The sequence below is a fragment of the Diuraphis noxia genome, unplaced genomic scaffold (assembly GCF_037042655.1).
Source record: "Diuraphis noxia isolate RWA-SAM2 unplaced genomic scaffold, SU_Dnox_SAM2 contig0002, whole genome shotgun sequence".
Taxonomy (NCBI): Eukaryota; Metazoa; Arthropoda; class Insecta; order Hemiptera; family Aphididae; genus Diuraphis; species Diuraphis noxia.
In genome coordinates this window covers 26,927,229-26,944,814 of record NW_028301712.1, presented here as the reverse complement: position 1 = coordinate 26,944,814, position 17,586 = coordinate 26,927,229, and the positions used below count along the sequence as shown (strand labels likewise).

Here is a 17,586-nt window from a genome sequence, read left to right as displayed (position 1 = left end):
GCCTATAAATAGCTCGAAAAGAGTTAAAATACCTTTCAAGTTTCAATATGTATCATGTATGGAAAAAGGTTATATAACCATTACCTAAGCGAAAATATTTTAAGTACCAAAAGTTACGTGCTTTTGAGTACTTAACACTGAGTGACACCGACAAAAACAAAATCGATTTTGTATTTTTGTCTAAAACTGGTTTTGAATTAAAATCCTCATTTCCCTTATTTATTTTTCATGGTTTGAAAACTTCTTGGATTTTTCTCTCTTTATCCCCGAATTAACAACTCTATTCACTTTTTTGCCATAAAAGATGCTGATCCGCTGAAGTAGATAGGTGATAACCGTGGACACGTAAAAGACAAGCACGCAGTCACACAAACAATAATTGTAAAATCAATATACATTTATTGCTCCGATCAGAATCTAAAAAAAGACACTCGTTATACGATGTAATAATGCTATTATGCTTTGACAAAATATCAAATATAGATGACGATATAACATTTATTTCAATTAAACTCAATCAAGATGACGTGTCGGCAATCAGCAAGTGTGTGGTGTGTACATTATAATACAATATAAATGTATACAACATCGTAATGGAGATTGTGTGTTTTCAACAACGTTGCGCAAAATACAGGAAGCGGAATAGGGAAGGGTGGGGATATTCAATTGCTGGGCAGCGGGTTGAAAAGAGCTGATTGTCACTGCAGCGGGTTTCGAAAACCGTGAAACAGGAAATGACATATTAATAATGTACATAACCCGGCGTCAGCATACACATGAGAGCTCACCAAAGAACAAATAAAATTTCAAGCGTCAGTTGTACCTACACAATGTGTTTACAAAAATAAAACACGATAAGCAGCTTAATTCGTCGTTCCCGAATAGGTTATCGTTTGACAAAGTCCATATTTCTAGAGCACCTAACTAGTACCTACTTATGTAAGCACCACGCAACGAGCATAAAATATAATATAATGTCTATAATATTATATAAAATAAACATTTTAAATATATATACTTCAATAGGTATCTATTAGGTATCTATAATAATGTTATGATAGCGGAGAGTATATTTTATAAATCGCACAGTTCATATTTTGCAACAGTTTTGATTTGAAGAAAAAAAAATGGGCCAAAAATTATATCTTTTCAATATAATATAGTTTTAAAATATTTTAAACGGTTTCTAAGTCACAAGATGTATTAAACGGGTTATATCTGTGTTTGGACGTCCATTATTAATTTTTGAGTCAATATACTTACTTAATGTAGAATGATGTGAATATAGGTTCGTGCCTCGTGGTATAATTAGGTGTGTACCTAATGACTAATGGCATACAATCAATTTTAATGTTTTGAAAATTTCATTGCATGTCACATAATGAATATAAAGTTATGAAATAATAAACGAAAAAGTTTAAAATCATCGAGTAAAATATTTTTGAATAATTATACAGAAAATTAATTAACACTGCCATTCACTTTTTCTTCGTTAAAATATCCAATTTCGTCTAAACATGGACTTTATATAACTAAAAAAATTTGTAACTATATATTTTTAATGTGTGTATACAGAAATATATTATTTAATCATGCTACATTCCCATATATACAAAATGTTAATTTAAACATTTGGTGAAGATTTCAAGTAGGTAGGTATAGGTATGTAAATAATTAGTAAACGAATATTCGGTTTTCACGTTTTTTAATCACATAAAAAAAAATTGTTTAATGATAAAATATATTATTATTTAGCGTTACCATCATGTGTAGAATATCCAATTTGATCAAAATTCTAACTTCAAACCTCAAAAAAAATTTTTTTGGATTCACGCTCAACATTTATTTCGAAGAATAACTTATGAGGAATTTTGTATCACGTTTTCAAGAATTTTTATACAGAACAATTTTCTACTGGTATTTTTATACAAAAAAAAATTAAGTTTCCCACGTCTAAAATAAGTTATGAATATTTTGAAAATTATACCTACCGTACATAATACACTTTGTTAGAAATTTCAAGTATCTACGATTATTATTTGTTGATTTTGAATTACTATTTACAAAAAAACAAAAAAATCTATTTTGTCAAAAACTGGTTTTACGTAAAAATTCTTTTTATTGTAAACAGATTGAATATATTTAAATAAAAACGTAAAAATTCTCTAATTTTCATGAAAACTACCTACTGGGAAGTCTGGGAATTTATTTTTGATTTTGATATCTTATAAAAGTACCAATTAGCTTGCTTTTCCCACTAAAAAGATTTTGATATTGAAAATTAAAGCAGTTTGCTTTATTCTATTATAGGTATAAGTATATATTATAATTTATAGTTAACATTCTATCTCATATATGTATATTATGAACCATGAACGGTCGGTTTATTGAATGAACTGTAATTGCTTTACAGATGCTAATAATTACTCATAATAAGTTATTACTAATTATTACTTATATCGAGTTGCGTATTTCAACTATTTTAACTCGTAACACATAGGTAGGTACCTAATATAATAAGTAATTAGCTGAGCTTGATTAAAACCGTAACTAATCAGTATTCAATAATATTATGAACTCAGGGGCGTCATTTCAGGTTTTTTTTTTCGAGTGTGCGAAGTTTCAAGCAGGCCATTTTGAAATTTCACCAGGCCATATAAAAATAGATATACATACGCATATGTATATTATCCTGCATTCAATTATTTCCATACATTATAGACCGGTTATTCTTATTACAATTTGATTTTAATCATATAAATAATTGTGCATTCGTGGCTCGTACATTATTTTAGGCTTCAGCTAGGCGCAGGCCCATTATTGTAACATTCTAAAAGTAAGGGGTGCAACCGCACACCCTGCCACCCCCCCCCCCCCAAATGACGCCCCTGTGCACTGTATGAACTACGAGTATTACACTGTTCTCTGTCCCATAGTATTATGGACCATTGTGTGGGTACAATATTATCTATTAATATACCAACAACCTACATATAGTGATAACCAATGACCATATAGGCACAATATAGTACGTACTACGTTGTAATAACGACAATATTATTATGACGACGACGCGATACGGTTATTTTTTTTCTACATATTTTAAACGTATTGCGTGACTCTTTTATTATTATATATTATTACGTTGAATAAAACACTGCCTAAGCCGTTAACGATATGATTACATTAATACACAATATATGGGCACCTACACGCCATAAATAAATGATAATATTCAATATGATTCAAATAATAAATTACGCTATAAGTATAATAATAATATGGATATACTGGATAGTGGATATAGAAGTGTAAAACGCATAAGTGCACAACATAACATTTAACAACACGTGCCTATGCATCATATTATAAAATAATCACACACTCGAGACAGATGGATGCCATCCATAAATTGAAAACATAAATCTAGGTATTTAATATTGGCATAAGTATTGCTAATAATAAGTAAGAAAATAAAAATTGATTATAGATAATTTAATATTAAACATGATGGCAACGGTATTTATAATTAGTAATTACTAATTTCTATCTGTGTTAAACTTCACTAGATGACATATTATACGAATTAAAATTCGTGGGCATGGTGTTTGAACTTTTTTTGGAGGCAGATATCTAATTTAGTACCAATTCTTATATAAGACATTTCCCTCTAATTTACCCGTTGTTATGATCACTTGGTTTTCGATGCACGTGATGCTCGAAAAGTGATATTTCTGTCTTGTGTATTATGTGGTAAAATCATAAGATATTAGGGGGGCTATAACAATTCTAGAGGGGACTAAGCCCAGGGTTGGACTAGCTCAAACTAACGGCCTGGGAAATAATTTTTTAACAGGCCCGTGTTCTCAGCTCACAGCCTGTGCTAAGGAGTAAGGAGATGTTAGAACTGAATGTTTTGCTCACTCAGTGGCGTATATAGGGATGGGGGGTTAGGGATTTTTGTTGATATGGCACTATTAAAATAAAGTTAATTTATAACCAATGTTACCATATTTCAACAGACGATGAAACGAAAAGTGTATGAAAAAAAACATAATATTTAATTGATAATTGCTATAAATAGCATAAATACACACTAGTGCAGGGCGCTGTAATATAATATGTTATCGTACCTTTTAGAAATAAAGAAAATTAATATATTTGTTTACATTAAAATAAATAGTAGTAATAATACCTACCCTATAGTTTTGACAATAGGTAGGAACGGTTATCATAACAGTTAAATATTATATTATTAGTTTTATTACCATTTAACATATACAAAAGCCCCCACATTGCTCATTACCGGCCCCAAATAGCCTACCGCAGCCCCCATAGGCTCATTTTCATGGCGGCCTACCGGGAAAATTCTGGTGTCCTAGTCCAACCCTGAAGCCCCACTTTATTTGCGCCTATGCATGACGTACATTTCTTTAAGTTTTAGACCAGTACGAATGGAACGATGAAGATGGCTCTGTATTTCAGTCACACATGGGTAAAATTCTGAGCAGTACATAATTAAATTAATATGAAAACTTTTAGATGCAAACATTAAGATCCAGTGGCATCATTTGTGTTTTTTTTTTTTTTATAAGGGTGGTGCCAATATTTAAGCATGTCTATTTTTTATATTAGATATGTAACTTACAAAAAATTAGTTTTAAAATGATCATAACTTGCTTCAAAATTAAAATATCTATAAAGACCGTCAAAATGCCATTTAAATAAAAAATAAAAAATAAATAAAATCCAACTATTTTATTCTGCAGCGCTTGAGTTTCCTTTAAGACATGTTTTTGTATTACAAACGCAATGGCTCCAGCGTCATTAACGGGGTCAATAAGTATTTAAATGGTAAATTTTTGTATTTTTAGTCAATTTTATTGTATATAATCTTTAAAATTTGTACAATTAATATTATCTCATAAATTCATCACAATAAGTATTTGAGATTTTGAAAATATTTTTTTTACATATTGAAATCATGACAAAACTTTGAAAAAAATCATTGTTGAATGGCAACATACATTTGAAAATTTGAAATACATATTTATAAATATTTAATAGTACATAGCCAAATTTTATTTTTTTCATTAAAAATTTACAATGTTTATGTTTACATTGTAATTTATAATCTTTTGTCTTTCATTTGGTAATGAATTCACGCCCCAAAGAGAGAATAGCCGGTGACTATAGTATAACTTTTGAATGATAAAATTACGTATTTAAATTTTTTGTTGAGATAGTTGCAAATTAATTATAAAGAGAATTACATTGTTTGGTCACAAATAACCGATAACATAAAATGTCAAGGTAATTACTGACTTGATCATGGAATAAATACATTAAGTTTAAGGGGATTGTGAATTTACGAGTATAGATATTCTGAAATAGTATAATGAAGCATAATTTATAATTTATGGTCAGAGATTAACAAATTGAACATAAGAATATTAGCTTAATAGTGTAACACAGATGTCTCTATGTTAAATCAATCAACAATTAATTTAGATATTTTGGCATAATTTATTATTATATCTGTATAATACTAAGTATCAATAATAAGCTACTGCCACACATGTTTACCATTTTAAAAGTTAAAACGCTCGCACTATGTACTTTAAGAATTTAAAATCAATTTAATTTTAAACCGTTTTAACACCGTCATATAAACGTAGTAATAAATAATGATTATTGTTTAAATAGTCTGATATTATGCCATATTTTCATAAATAAATTTAAAACTAAATTTAATTCAAATCACCCCAATTTTTAAAACAAAGATAAACATTAAGACAGACCAAAGTATACTATTTATAGGTAACATTTAAATAAATAGGTACTAAAAAAAATATTTATAAAAGTTAACTTAAATGAATTTATAAACACAAAAAATTATATGTATATATTTGTAATAAGTATGTAGGTACATTGAAATTAAAAATAAATATAAGTATAAATAAGGTCAAAAAATATTAAGTAACTTAACATATACATTAATTAATACATCTGTACAGCTTTGGTAATGAACACATAATTGGAATTTAAATTTAGTTATTATACTTTACCAGTCTTTCTTTCATACAAGGATGAAACACATTCTTGTACATAATGTAAGCAGGAAGTTTTTATTAAAAATCCACCCGCAAGTTCTTGAGAACTTTCTCTTCTGATGTATTTCATATACCCTAATGAATCTAATTGTGTAATATCTGGGCAGGAAGGGCCATTAAGTTGATGAGAAACTGGTTCATATTTGAATAATGGACCTTCTTTTATTGAGATTGATACAGAAGACTGGTTGAATTTCACACCAGTTGAAAATTTTGTAAAGTTTATAGGTTTAGAAATAGGTTTTGGTTTCGAGACAGGAATTTCTTCCTTTTTATGTGTATATGTGTTAACAATGTCTCTAGCATCAGAATTAGAGCGTGCTAAACTATCAATCAATTCAGAATCTACTCGTAGTTTTTTAGTTCTCTGTTCAGCTTCATCTCTTAAAACTTCATCTCTTTTATACTGAGTATGCATCTTTTCTTCTTCAATTAATTCATCTAAGGCTTGTTCTTCACGCTTAGACTTCATTCTATTCCTCATAATAATTTCTTTGTTTTCTCTTTTATATTGATCAATACGTTCTTTAGTTTCAATTACATTAATATTCCTAACCAGATTGTATATAATATCTTCAATTTCTATTAAATATTCATTATAATCATCTAAAGATTCAAAATCATCTTCAGTTTTGTTGAAATCTTGTAATATTTTTTTTCGTGTTTCTACTTCCACATCAATTGAAGCATCTTCAAACTGTTGAAGTTTAAAACCGTTACGTCGTAGAGGAATGAGACATTTAGGGCACGGACCAGAACCTGAAAAATTAAAAATGTTTGTTATAAGTAATTTGTATGTTTAAATAAATAAAAATATATGACTATAAAGAACTATTACATGTAGCATGAATTATTAGTTTGAAATTATTAATAAAATTGATTTTAAAATAGGAATAAGGGTCAGTAATTACTTGGGCAAATTATAAAAGTTAGATATTTTAATTTGATTTGGAAATATTTTTCTGCGAGTTGAATTATGCCACCCAATTATAACAAGATAATAATATTTATAAAGAAGGTTCAGAATATACACAAACAAACTATTTAAGGTCAAAACATAGTAATTATTTTTAGATAAAGTTTTTAAAAATTTAAATATTTTTGACTTTTATGTGCGGGTACAAGCAAATTTCATAAATATAATTAATTTTAAAAAAATTGTAAAACATATTGGTAATGCAGTAAATATTATAAAAAATTGTATGTGACTGTGTATACAGTATTTATTTAGGCATATTTTTTAACCAAATCTAAAGAATTAAATAGCTTGATCTTCAAATAGGTATAAGATATTTAACTAATACAATTAAAAAAATATATCACAATATATACACCATGTTCAAAAAAATTAATTATTTATTTAGAGATTACTTCTATATTTTATGTCATGTTCAGTACTGTAAGACAAATTGGTAATGCGTGAAAAATACGAGAAACAAATTTTCAGCGACCGTATAAGTCAATTATTAATATAGGCATAGTTTTGAACAGGAGTTATGAAAAATAATCAATTCTCTGTCTTCGACTTGCCAATTTCAATATAACACAAATACATAAATAAAAATAAGTTTTGACTTCAACTTCGAGGTAAAAATATAAGAACATATTATTTTTCTAAGTGAGAAAAATAAAATCAATATCACATTTTTTAGATTGAGTTCCTGTAAGACAAATTGGTAATGCATGAAAAATACAAAAATCAAATTTTCAGCGACCGTATAAGCCAATTATTAATATAGGCATAGTTTTGAACAGAAGTAATGAAAAATAATCAATTCTCCGTCTTCGACTTGCCAATTTCAATAAAATACAAGTACATAAATAAAAATAAGTCTTGACTTCAGTCAAATTCGAGGTAAAAATATAAGAATAAATTATTTTTCTAAGTGAGAAAAATAAAATCAATATCACATTTTTTAGATTGAGTTCCTGTAAGACAAATTGGTAATGCATGAAAAATACAAAAATCAAATTTTCAGCGACCGTATAAGTCAATTATTAATATAGGCACAGTTTTGAACAGATGTAATGAAAAATAATCAATTCTCTGTCTTCGACTAGCCAATTTCAGATTTCAATATAACACAAATACATAAATAAAAATAAGTTTTGACTTCAGTCAAAATAAAAGTACCAATTATTTTTCTAAGTGAGAAAAATAAAATCAGTATCACATTAATTATTAGAGTTCCTGTAAGACAAATTGGTAATGCATGAAAAATACAAGAATCAAATTTCCAGCGACCGTATAAGTCAATTATTAATATAGGCACAGTTTTGAACAGATGTAATGAAAAATAATCAATTCTCTGTCTTCGACTAGCCAATTTCAGATTTCAATATAACACAAATACATAAATAAAAATAAGTTTTGACTTCAGTCAAAATAAAAGTACCAATTATTTTTCTAAGTGAGAAAAATAAAATCAGTATCACATTAATTATTAGAGTTCCTGTAAGACAAATTGGTAATGCATGAAAAATACAAGAATCAAATTTCCAGCGACCGTATAAGTCAATTATTGATATAGGCATAGTTTTGAACAGAAGTTATGAAAAACAATCAATTCTGTCTTCGACTTGCCACCTCCAACATCACACTAATACGTAAATACAGACTAGTTTTGACTTAAGTCAGAATGTAAGTATCTGGATACATACCTAATGTTTTTCCAAACAAGAAAAAACTACATAAATAGATATTTATTTTGTTAGACAAATTGGTAGTGCATGAAAAATATGAAAATGAAATTTATGCGACCGTGTATGACTATTTTTTTTACTATAGGCTTAGTTTTGAACAGAGATTATTAGTAATCATAATTCTGTCTTCGACTAGCCATTTATTACATTTTAATTTTATATCTAACCAACTGGTAAAACTTAAGTTTGGAGATAGCTTACCAATAAGAATTAATAATAGGTATCGTTCAAACATTTCTTATTTATTTCTTATAATTAATCATAACTATCTTAAAAGTATAAAAATTTTTGAAGGACAAATTGTTATTGCATGTTAGATTAAAATTTCAGTGAAAGTAAATTACTATCTTTAATAAAGGCATTAATAAATTTGAAGCAAATAATGTGAATAAATAACAATACATTTTCCTTTGCTTTTGCCAAATAAAGAATCTAAATACATAGGTAGATAATCTGGGTTCTAGATTCCCCAACTACTGTCTATATTCTATGTTTATTGTAGTATACAGCTTTGTAAAAATAGATATGGACAAACAAATGTGATACAATTTATAAAAAAAACTATCAGTGAATGATTAGTTTTTAATAAATGGCAATTAAAATACAAATACTTTGATGTAAACATGAAATTTCTTTGAAAACTGGATAGGTATTTAAACATTGACCAGTAACTTTGAAAGATAGCTAATAATCTATTACCTGACTACCTTAATACATTAAGGGGATTGGAAGCGATGATTTTCTGTCTTTGTCTAACACAAGTGGGACATACAATACGCCTGACAAAAATTAAGGCACTTCTAGTTGTTCGATTTAAAATATGTAAAGATATGTTAATTGAGATACATGTTTACTTTGCATCGGTCGAAGCACTTTTTCAATTGTAGCAATATTTAGATAAGAATAAATATTTTAAATTTTATAAATTTGTCAAATTTTTTTTATTAAATATATTAAAAATATGCTTTGACCGATGCAAAGTAAATTTGTATACCAATTCAAAAATGTTTACATATTTTAAATCGAGCAACTAGAAGTACTTTAATTTTTATCAGGCGTATTGTATGTTTCGCGAGTGTTAGACAAAGACAGAAAATTACTGCTTACAATCCCCTTAAGGACCTATGTAACTGCTCAAAGTAGACAGCAATGAGTAACGACAAGATGAACAACAGTTAACTAGTCCTACATCTTACACTTGATATTATTAGTATAGTATTAATATACCAGAAGCATCCTAGAAATGCAGTACATCAGGACACCTGATGTCACTCCTCTCTTAGCACAATCAACACACACTACATACACAATTATTCGGTGTTTACCTTTCATGAACGCCACTTCTATGCAATTTGCGCACATGGTATGCCCGCACACATTGAAGCTGAACACGAGGTTTGGGTTCCGGAATTTGGAGCTCATGCACCGGACACACGCAAGCTCCTCCATGGCCGGAAATTCGGTAGTCACTAATTCATGAACAGTAAGAATATCAAAGACGGCACGATGCCATAAAAAAACGTGACTTGGTTTTTGGAAGGTTAGGCGCCTGGAAGTAACGTCGACGCGTCGTTTTGGTGACCACCAGAAAGCGAGAAACGAAAAATAATTATAATACAATATTGGTATTATAATCGACTTACCGGATTCAGATGATTAAAGTTTGACAAAGATTGATAACCTATAATTTATTACAATAATTATTATAAAGATCGTAGGGGGTGGACTACGGTTGTGCGAACCGCAACAAAGCAGCCTTGTACCGCAACCGCAAGCCACAATTCGGACTCTCCACAGTCTCCACGGTTTCACACTTTCACAGACGATAAAGACATGAAAATCGGGGTCCGGAGTTAAATAATAAATATGATAATAACGATTAACGACGCGCGATATTGATAACCGATGATGACGGTCATGGAAAAAAGAGCAGATCGAAGAGCGAACCATGGAGAAAAAACATGATTATATGATTTATATAAATGACATGGATAAAAACCAAACTAACAACGGCATCTGGCGGATAATACCGACTTACGGAAAACGACTTCACCTTGTCGAAATGTAGAGCGGTTCCGTTGTATGAAAAATAAAATAAATATACCTATTGTGTATAAACCTATTGGCTATTGCTATAATACTATAATAGCCTTGCATTCCTTACAATCTACAAGACAAGTAATAGCTACCGTAGTGTTTTAGTTTTCGATTAATTGCGAATCCAGGCATAAAGTATTGTTCAGTGAACACGTTTGTTACGGATGCATCAAGGATTATTTATATTTTGCAGAAATGTTTTTGTAAAGAAAGAGGGTATGAAAGGCTCGGAAGTTAGCGGTTCCTCATTTTAACAAGTTACCTGTAAGCCGTAAGAAAGACGTTAATTTAAATAATATGAGGTACGTTCAAGTACGTTTCGTTATGCAATAAAAACATATAAAAATCTAAATTTAAAACGGAATTTTATTTGAATACAAAGTACCTACACATTGGTATTTACCACCAGTGTTCGGATTAGATAGGTAAATATTTTTTTTATTTAGATAAAAAAAAAGATACCTACAATTTTTTTAAATGGTTTTAAAATAATCTGCCCAAACAATATAGTTTTAATTTTATTATTCTATTTACTGTTGCCATACAGTCTACAGCATTATAGCTATACCTATATTTCATGTATTAGATTCTGAACGAAATGATGATAATGTATTGATTTTACAATGATGTGTGTGTTTTTTTTTGTTTTTGTGTCTGTGTACAGCACAAAGAAGTCGAAATAATGCTTCAATTTCAAACTTTGGGGGTGGTTTCCGATGTAAAAGTGAATATCCTTGGTGCACTATATAGGTCAAAACTAAACATTTTCCAATAGTTTTCAAAAAAATCAAGAAAAACAAAAAAAAAATGACAGAAAAACGGGAATTTTTACGCAAAACCAGTTTTCGACCAAATCGATTTTTTTTATATAGTTATTGTAATTCAAAAACTAATCACTGTAAATACTTGAACATTTCAACAAATGTTTATGTTAGTGATATCTATATACAGTTTAATTATCAACATTTTTTGACTTTTTTTGAGTTATTTATGATCCACTGAAATTTTCGATTTTTTTGAGGACGTTTGAGAAACATTTACAACGTAGGCATTTAAGTATTAGACTTTTATCCTTAGTATTTCAAGTAGAATAACTCTGGAAGTTTTCGTTCGAATTTTGATTGCAATATGTCAAAATTTTCAGAAAAATTAACTGAATCACATTTTGCTTTAAAACATATAGGTTGTCATTTGAAAAACCAAAGTCGGTATCACTACAGGATACTCCTTAAAAGTTGTGAAAAATCTAAGTACTCAAAAATATCGTCTTTAACTATACTTAAAAATTCCGAAAATCAGAATTTGAATATATGCATAATTTAAGCATAAAAATGGGGCGAGCATGCTTAAAAAATCACCCTGTATATCTAAAATAATTGTGCACGGGTTCGAAAAAAAAAACAATATTCCACAGCAGAATTCTTAGATCTAACACAAACTTTTGATAAGGTCAGGCACCTTGAACGTTGAAAAAAAATTTAAAATATTAAATCTTCCTGCATACCTACTCAAAACTATTACATCCTTTATACTCAACAGATATTTCAAAGTTAGAGCAGAATCAGACTTTTCACATTCACACCACATCAAAGCTGGAGTCCCTCAAGGATCAGTATGGAGACCAACTGTTTAATATCTACTGCCACGACATTCCAATCTTTCTCAACTCTCAATTAGCAATGTTTTCAGGCGTCACGACAATTATCACACAAGACAGTTGCTTAGATTCAGCAATTTAAAATCTACAATCCTCACTCAATGAAATAACTACCTCTAGTACTTGGTTCCAAAAATGGAAGTTGAATCTACTCCAACAAGAAGTGAGGTTATAATATTCACTCTTAAGAGGTATAACAACCCTAAAAATGTTCATATAAACTACCAGGTCATTCGATGGAACAAAAAAGATACTTGGGTGTCCACCTATATGAAAAACTTACCTGGAACATTCACATAAACAAAAAACTCGTACAGGGCTATACAAGGATGAAAATTCTTTACCCTCTAGTAAACTACAAATCAAGTCATCACTCCTTCTATATATATACAGTATACACGTATTATGCTTGCGCACGTAGGCCTGTGGCAATACCGCAATGGGGCATGGATCTGTTTTGTTGGAGATCTGACTACATAATTTTTATTAACGATTCAAAGTTGTATTTATAGTTGTGAGTAGACTACTTATACCCATCTATCATTAAAGGAGTTTTGGCATCGTATATATTTGTTGTTTAAATAGTGTTTTATCATCAAAAAATTAGTTATGCATTCGACAAACAAACATAGCTTATACTATACAACTACCTACCTAGTTAAATAATAATACAACGTAGTAGGTACCTATGAATTATTCTGATTGTTGATTAGGATCTATAAGAAAAATCAAATTGTTACCCATTTAAAGAATAAAAGCAACTAATATATGTATAATTAACGGTAAACGGAAAACTAGTACGGTCTTAATAAAAGCGGAACACTGGTACGGTGCAAAATAATCAAGGTTTCCCATAATTTTTTGGAGAGATAGAATAATAAAATATGAATAATTATTTTTAATTTTATTTTACCGACGATCGATGGGAAACCACGAGTGACTGCGAGTGAAAATAACCACTATTTTAACCCGTTTTGAATCAAATATACACATACCTTAACGTCTATATAAAAGTTTCAGAAAAAAATAAAATAAAATACTTTACAAAACAAACTATACCACCCATGTGAGAGATATAATTTAAATAAAGAAATTAGAACAATAAAATTTTTAAATAATACAGCAAAGTGTGTGAAATAGTTATTTATCATACATTTTTAATTTTATATTGATTTTAAATATGTAAGTACTTGCTACTTTGTATGTACTTATTTATGTTTCTTATTAATTTAATTGCTTACATTATATTTTTAACATAGTATTCAAATTTAACTTGTTCACGATGGTGATTTATCAAAACTATAAAAACATTGTAAATATTTTAAGACCCCTGATTTTGAAAGAATTTGAAGAGTACCAGTATTCCGTGTTTTTTATTTCTTTTGTTATAAGTTCTATGGACCATACCAATATTCGGACAATCATAATTTAACTACTATCGGTCTATTTTTATTATTTCTAAATTATTGTAAATCTATTGTATCTGAAAAAAATATCTACAGTACTTGCATCGCTATTAAATGACGATCAACATGGTTTTTTTTGAAATCGACTCAACAATGACTAATCTTTTAAGTTTTCAAAAATATTTATTACCTATGCTATATACATTTACTTTCGTATATCTAATAGCTGTAATTTTTACAGATTTTACAAAGGTATTCTAAAATTTAAACCACAAATATATAGAATAAAAAGTTCAAAAGACGTACCTATGGTAATTACATAATATATATTGCACCTAATTTTTTATAATATTATGTATAGTATAATAATCAACAATCGGTATTTTTTTAATATGGTAAAATGGCCAGATCATACCTAACATATATTTTAATCATAATTATTGATATCATATTAAATCTGCCCTGCATAGTGTTACGGCACGCTTGCGCCTGTCACCTATGTATTATATGACCTATATATAAATCTGGCTATATAAAACTATAATGCAAATAGTAAAATAGCTTAGGCAGCAGTTTTGATTGTTAAGACTTGAACACTGGAACGATTCGATAATTTTGTTATAATTTAATATTATTACAACTCTGAGTGCATCATTATTTTGTCTATGCGAACGTATAATTATACCTATCAATCCATCTACGAGTCTAAAAATTAATTAATATGTTATAATAATATTTTCAGTTGCCACCCTAGTCACTGGTATTTAACGAAAGCAACTATTTAATTCAGATCGATAATTTATTTAATTTTACTGCACACAATATCGCCATAATATCATAGGTATAAATCATCAGTGCATCTGTACCTATATATATATCACCTATACATCGAAATCGTATTGAATGCAAACTCATGATTAAGTTAAACTGCACACGAAGTATGAACTTCCTAACTACCTACTGAATATTATATACTATCCATAAACCAATTAGGATCCGTGTCTTGATAATATGATAGGTAGGTACTCGTATACTTTTATTAACTGCATATTCTGTATATGATCTGCTTTCAAATATATATATTTCAATCTTACCCTTTAGTAGGTACTTTTAACTTGGAGTATTCACGTTACAAATTAAAAATCGATTGTGAAGCAGACTTTTTCTTTTAATTCACTAATACGACGTATTATATAATAATTTATAATATATGCGTGTGAATCATTCATGTGTGTAGGTTGATTATTATTGCCATTTATCAAGGTAGATATCGTATCGTTACTATTTATAACATTTCATATTTAAAACAACAATAAAATAACACTAGATACACTAGGAGTAGATATTTATAAATAAACTTCACGATTGAACGAAAATTATCCAAGTGTCTAAAGATTTTTGATTACATCTTTTATTGAGAATAATAAAATTGTTAATTTCAATAAATATGCATAATTTATTGAATTTGTCTATATAGCCATTTAGGCACTATAATAATAAGATTGTGTATTATTCACCTTGAAATAAATGTGCAATTTGACTGTTAGAAAAAGTGAAATAATCTATCCTAGATGATAAAATCATTGTCCATGATTAATGTTGTAAAATTTATTTTGCTATTGATTTAAAAATATATTGTATTAAATTATCGTTATATTATAAAATAATTATCAATATTAATATTCAATATTGATTCATTTTAATTTTGGCATTAATAAATTCAATAAATTGATATTATACAAAGTATAATTGAAATGTATGCATTTTAAATTATAGCCATATAGTTACATAATATTTATTAATTTTAATCGCCATAATTTAAAAAGCGTACTAAATAAACAAGTTCTAATTAATGAAAAAAATAATTAATTATGTAACATTATTAATATATATTATATTATTCATTTCATCAGCTATGTTGGAATAAATAATGAATATTCTTTTAGGATCAATATTTTTCCACGAATACTAAATAATATTATAATTATTTAGACAAATCTTCAGCGAATATTCAAAAATTAATTAATACATATAATATAATATATATTATTATCGAAATGTTATGTTTATAGAATAAATACAATTTTAGAATGATGGACAATGATATAAATATCCAGTTATATTTGGGAAGGTTAATCATAGTTTTTTTTTATAAGTCATGAAATTATAAATTTCTGCTTCAACAATTATGACCAATGGCATTACATTTATATATATACATTTACCTTTTAATATTAATTATAACTTGTTCAATTAAAAATTGAGAGATAATACAAATAGAAGGAAAAAATTAAATAAATACAATTGTAAAATACAATTTATTTATGCACATTACAATAAAATTGTTTATCTTATCTTTGATTAGGCTTAATATTTTTTCTTTTTATTTAATTAAAAAATTCTACTTTGTTGATTTCGTAGTCAGGATTTGGACCTAGACTTGTTCTATATAGTTGTTTTGCCTGACATAATATATTGAACAATAATTATATAATATATCGAGGTAAAATTAATTTATACGGACAATATTCATATGATTTATTTTTATTTTTTATTATTAACTTATAAATAATAATATAATATCGACGAACTTATAAGCGCACATGTTCGTAATCACTGCACAGAGTGAACAAAGTGCCGAACATTAATCTTGAACGCTGTCTATGTAGTTTAAAATGAAGTGTGCGTATAGCCATAACATATAGGTAGGTATAGGTAATAGCTTTCAAACAATTAAATTGTAGGTTGTATATACCTACTATCTTAGAAAATGGTGGGTACCTACTTGTCCTACTTATATATATAATATATAGTACACAATATACATTGTAGGTGTTCATCTATCTACGTTTTCAAAAAGATTTACTAATTTATTGCTGTTATAATATATTCGCGACACTGCGACTCCTATATCTTAAATACATTCATTATTAATTATGACAGTACATACTTAAGTAAACCACTGGATAGAGATTACGACGATGTGACTCTCCAGCCAGAATCCACACTTTAAATATTTACTTAGGTAATAGCCAATAGGTTGGTACCGTGTTTCGGTATGTTGTACATTATTATACATATTATAACAACTAAACAACATGAAAATAATGTGTAGGTACATAAATATAATATGTAATAGGTATAAGTTTCTATATTTATTATTAATAATATGCTGTCCACCATGATTGCATGTTACTTGCGTCCCAGAAAAAGATATTTTTTTCAGGTACTAAATTTAACCGGTAAATTGCGTCCCATTTTGGAGACGAAAATCAGCCATATAATTACTATAGATATCATCTTCTAAAATCATTAAAATCGATAATTCATAAATTGTACTGTACCCACCTATAGTGTATAATACGTCATATATACAGTGTATATATGTGTGTGAGTGCGTGTGTACTTACTTACAATGTAGATAAAATTTATCTTTGATAGTAATGATAGTATATTATATTAATAACTTGTGTGGGTATTATTTTATGTGAAGAAGGTATGGGAACATGTATACACAATATATCTTGTTGGTTGTTATATTCGATAAGATATAGCAATTAGGTCGATAATCTTTTGTATTTTACTCACATTATATTTTCACATATTTTTA

General features: G+C 28.1%; 1 protein-coding gene across 3 annotated transcripts; it reads right to left on the bottom strand.

Annotated features, from left to right (window-relative positions):
- Positions 1-5,878: 5,878 nt before the first annotated feature.
- Positions 5,879-10,668, bottom strand: Mat1 (CDK-activating kinase assembly factor). Of its 3 annotated transcripts, none has more exons than XM_015518348.2 (3): positions 10,460-10,668; positions 10,142-10,285; positions 5,879-6,872 (listed from the first exon to the last, which is right to left on the bottom strand). In XM_015518348.2, exons 2-3 carry the CDS (start codon positions 10,263-10,265, stop codon positions 6,058-6,060), a joined length of 939 nt encoding a protein of 312 aa, XP_015373834.2. In that variant the 5' UTR covers positions 10,266-10,285; positions 10,460-10,668; the 3' UTR covers positions 5,879-6,057. The 3 variants fall into 3 exon arrangements, with proteins under 3 accessions (XP_015373834.2, XP_015373833.2, XP_089076624.1); XM_015518347.2 differs by having other exon boundaries at positions 10,142-10,365; positions 10,460-10,667; XM_089220498.1 differs by having other exon boundaries at positions 10,142-10,667.
- Between the last annotated feature and the right edge of the window lie 6,918 nt (positions 10,669-17,586).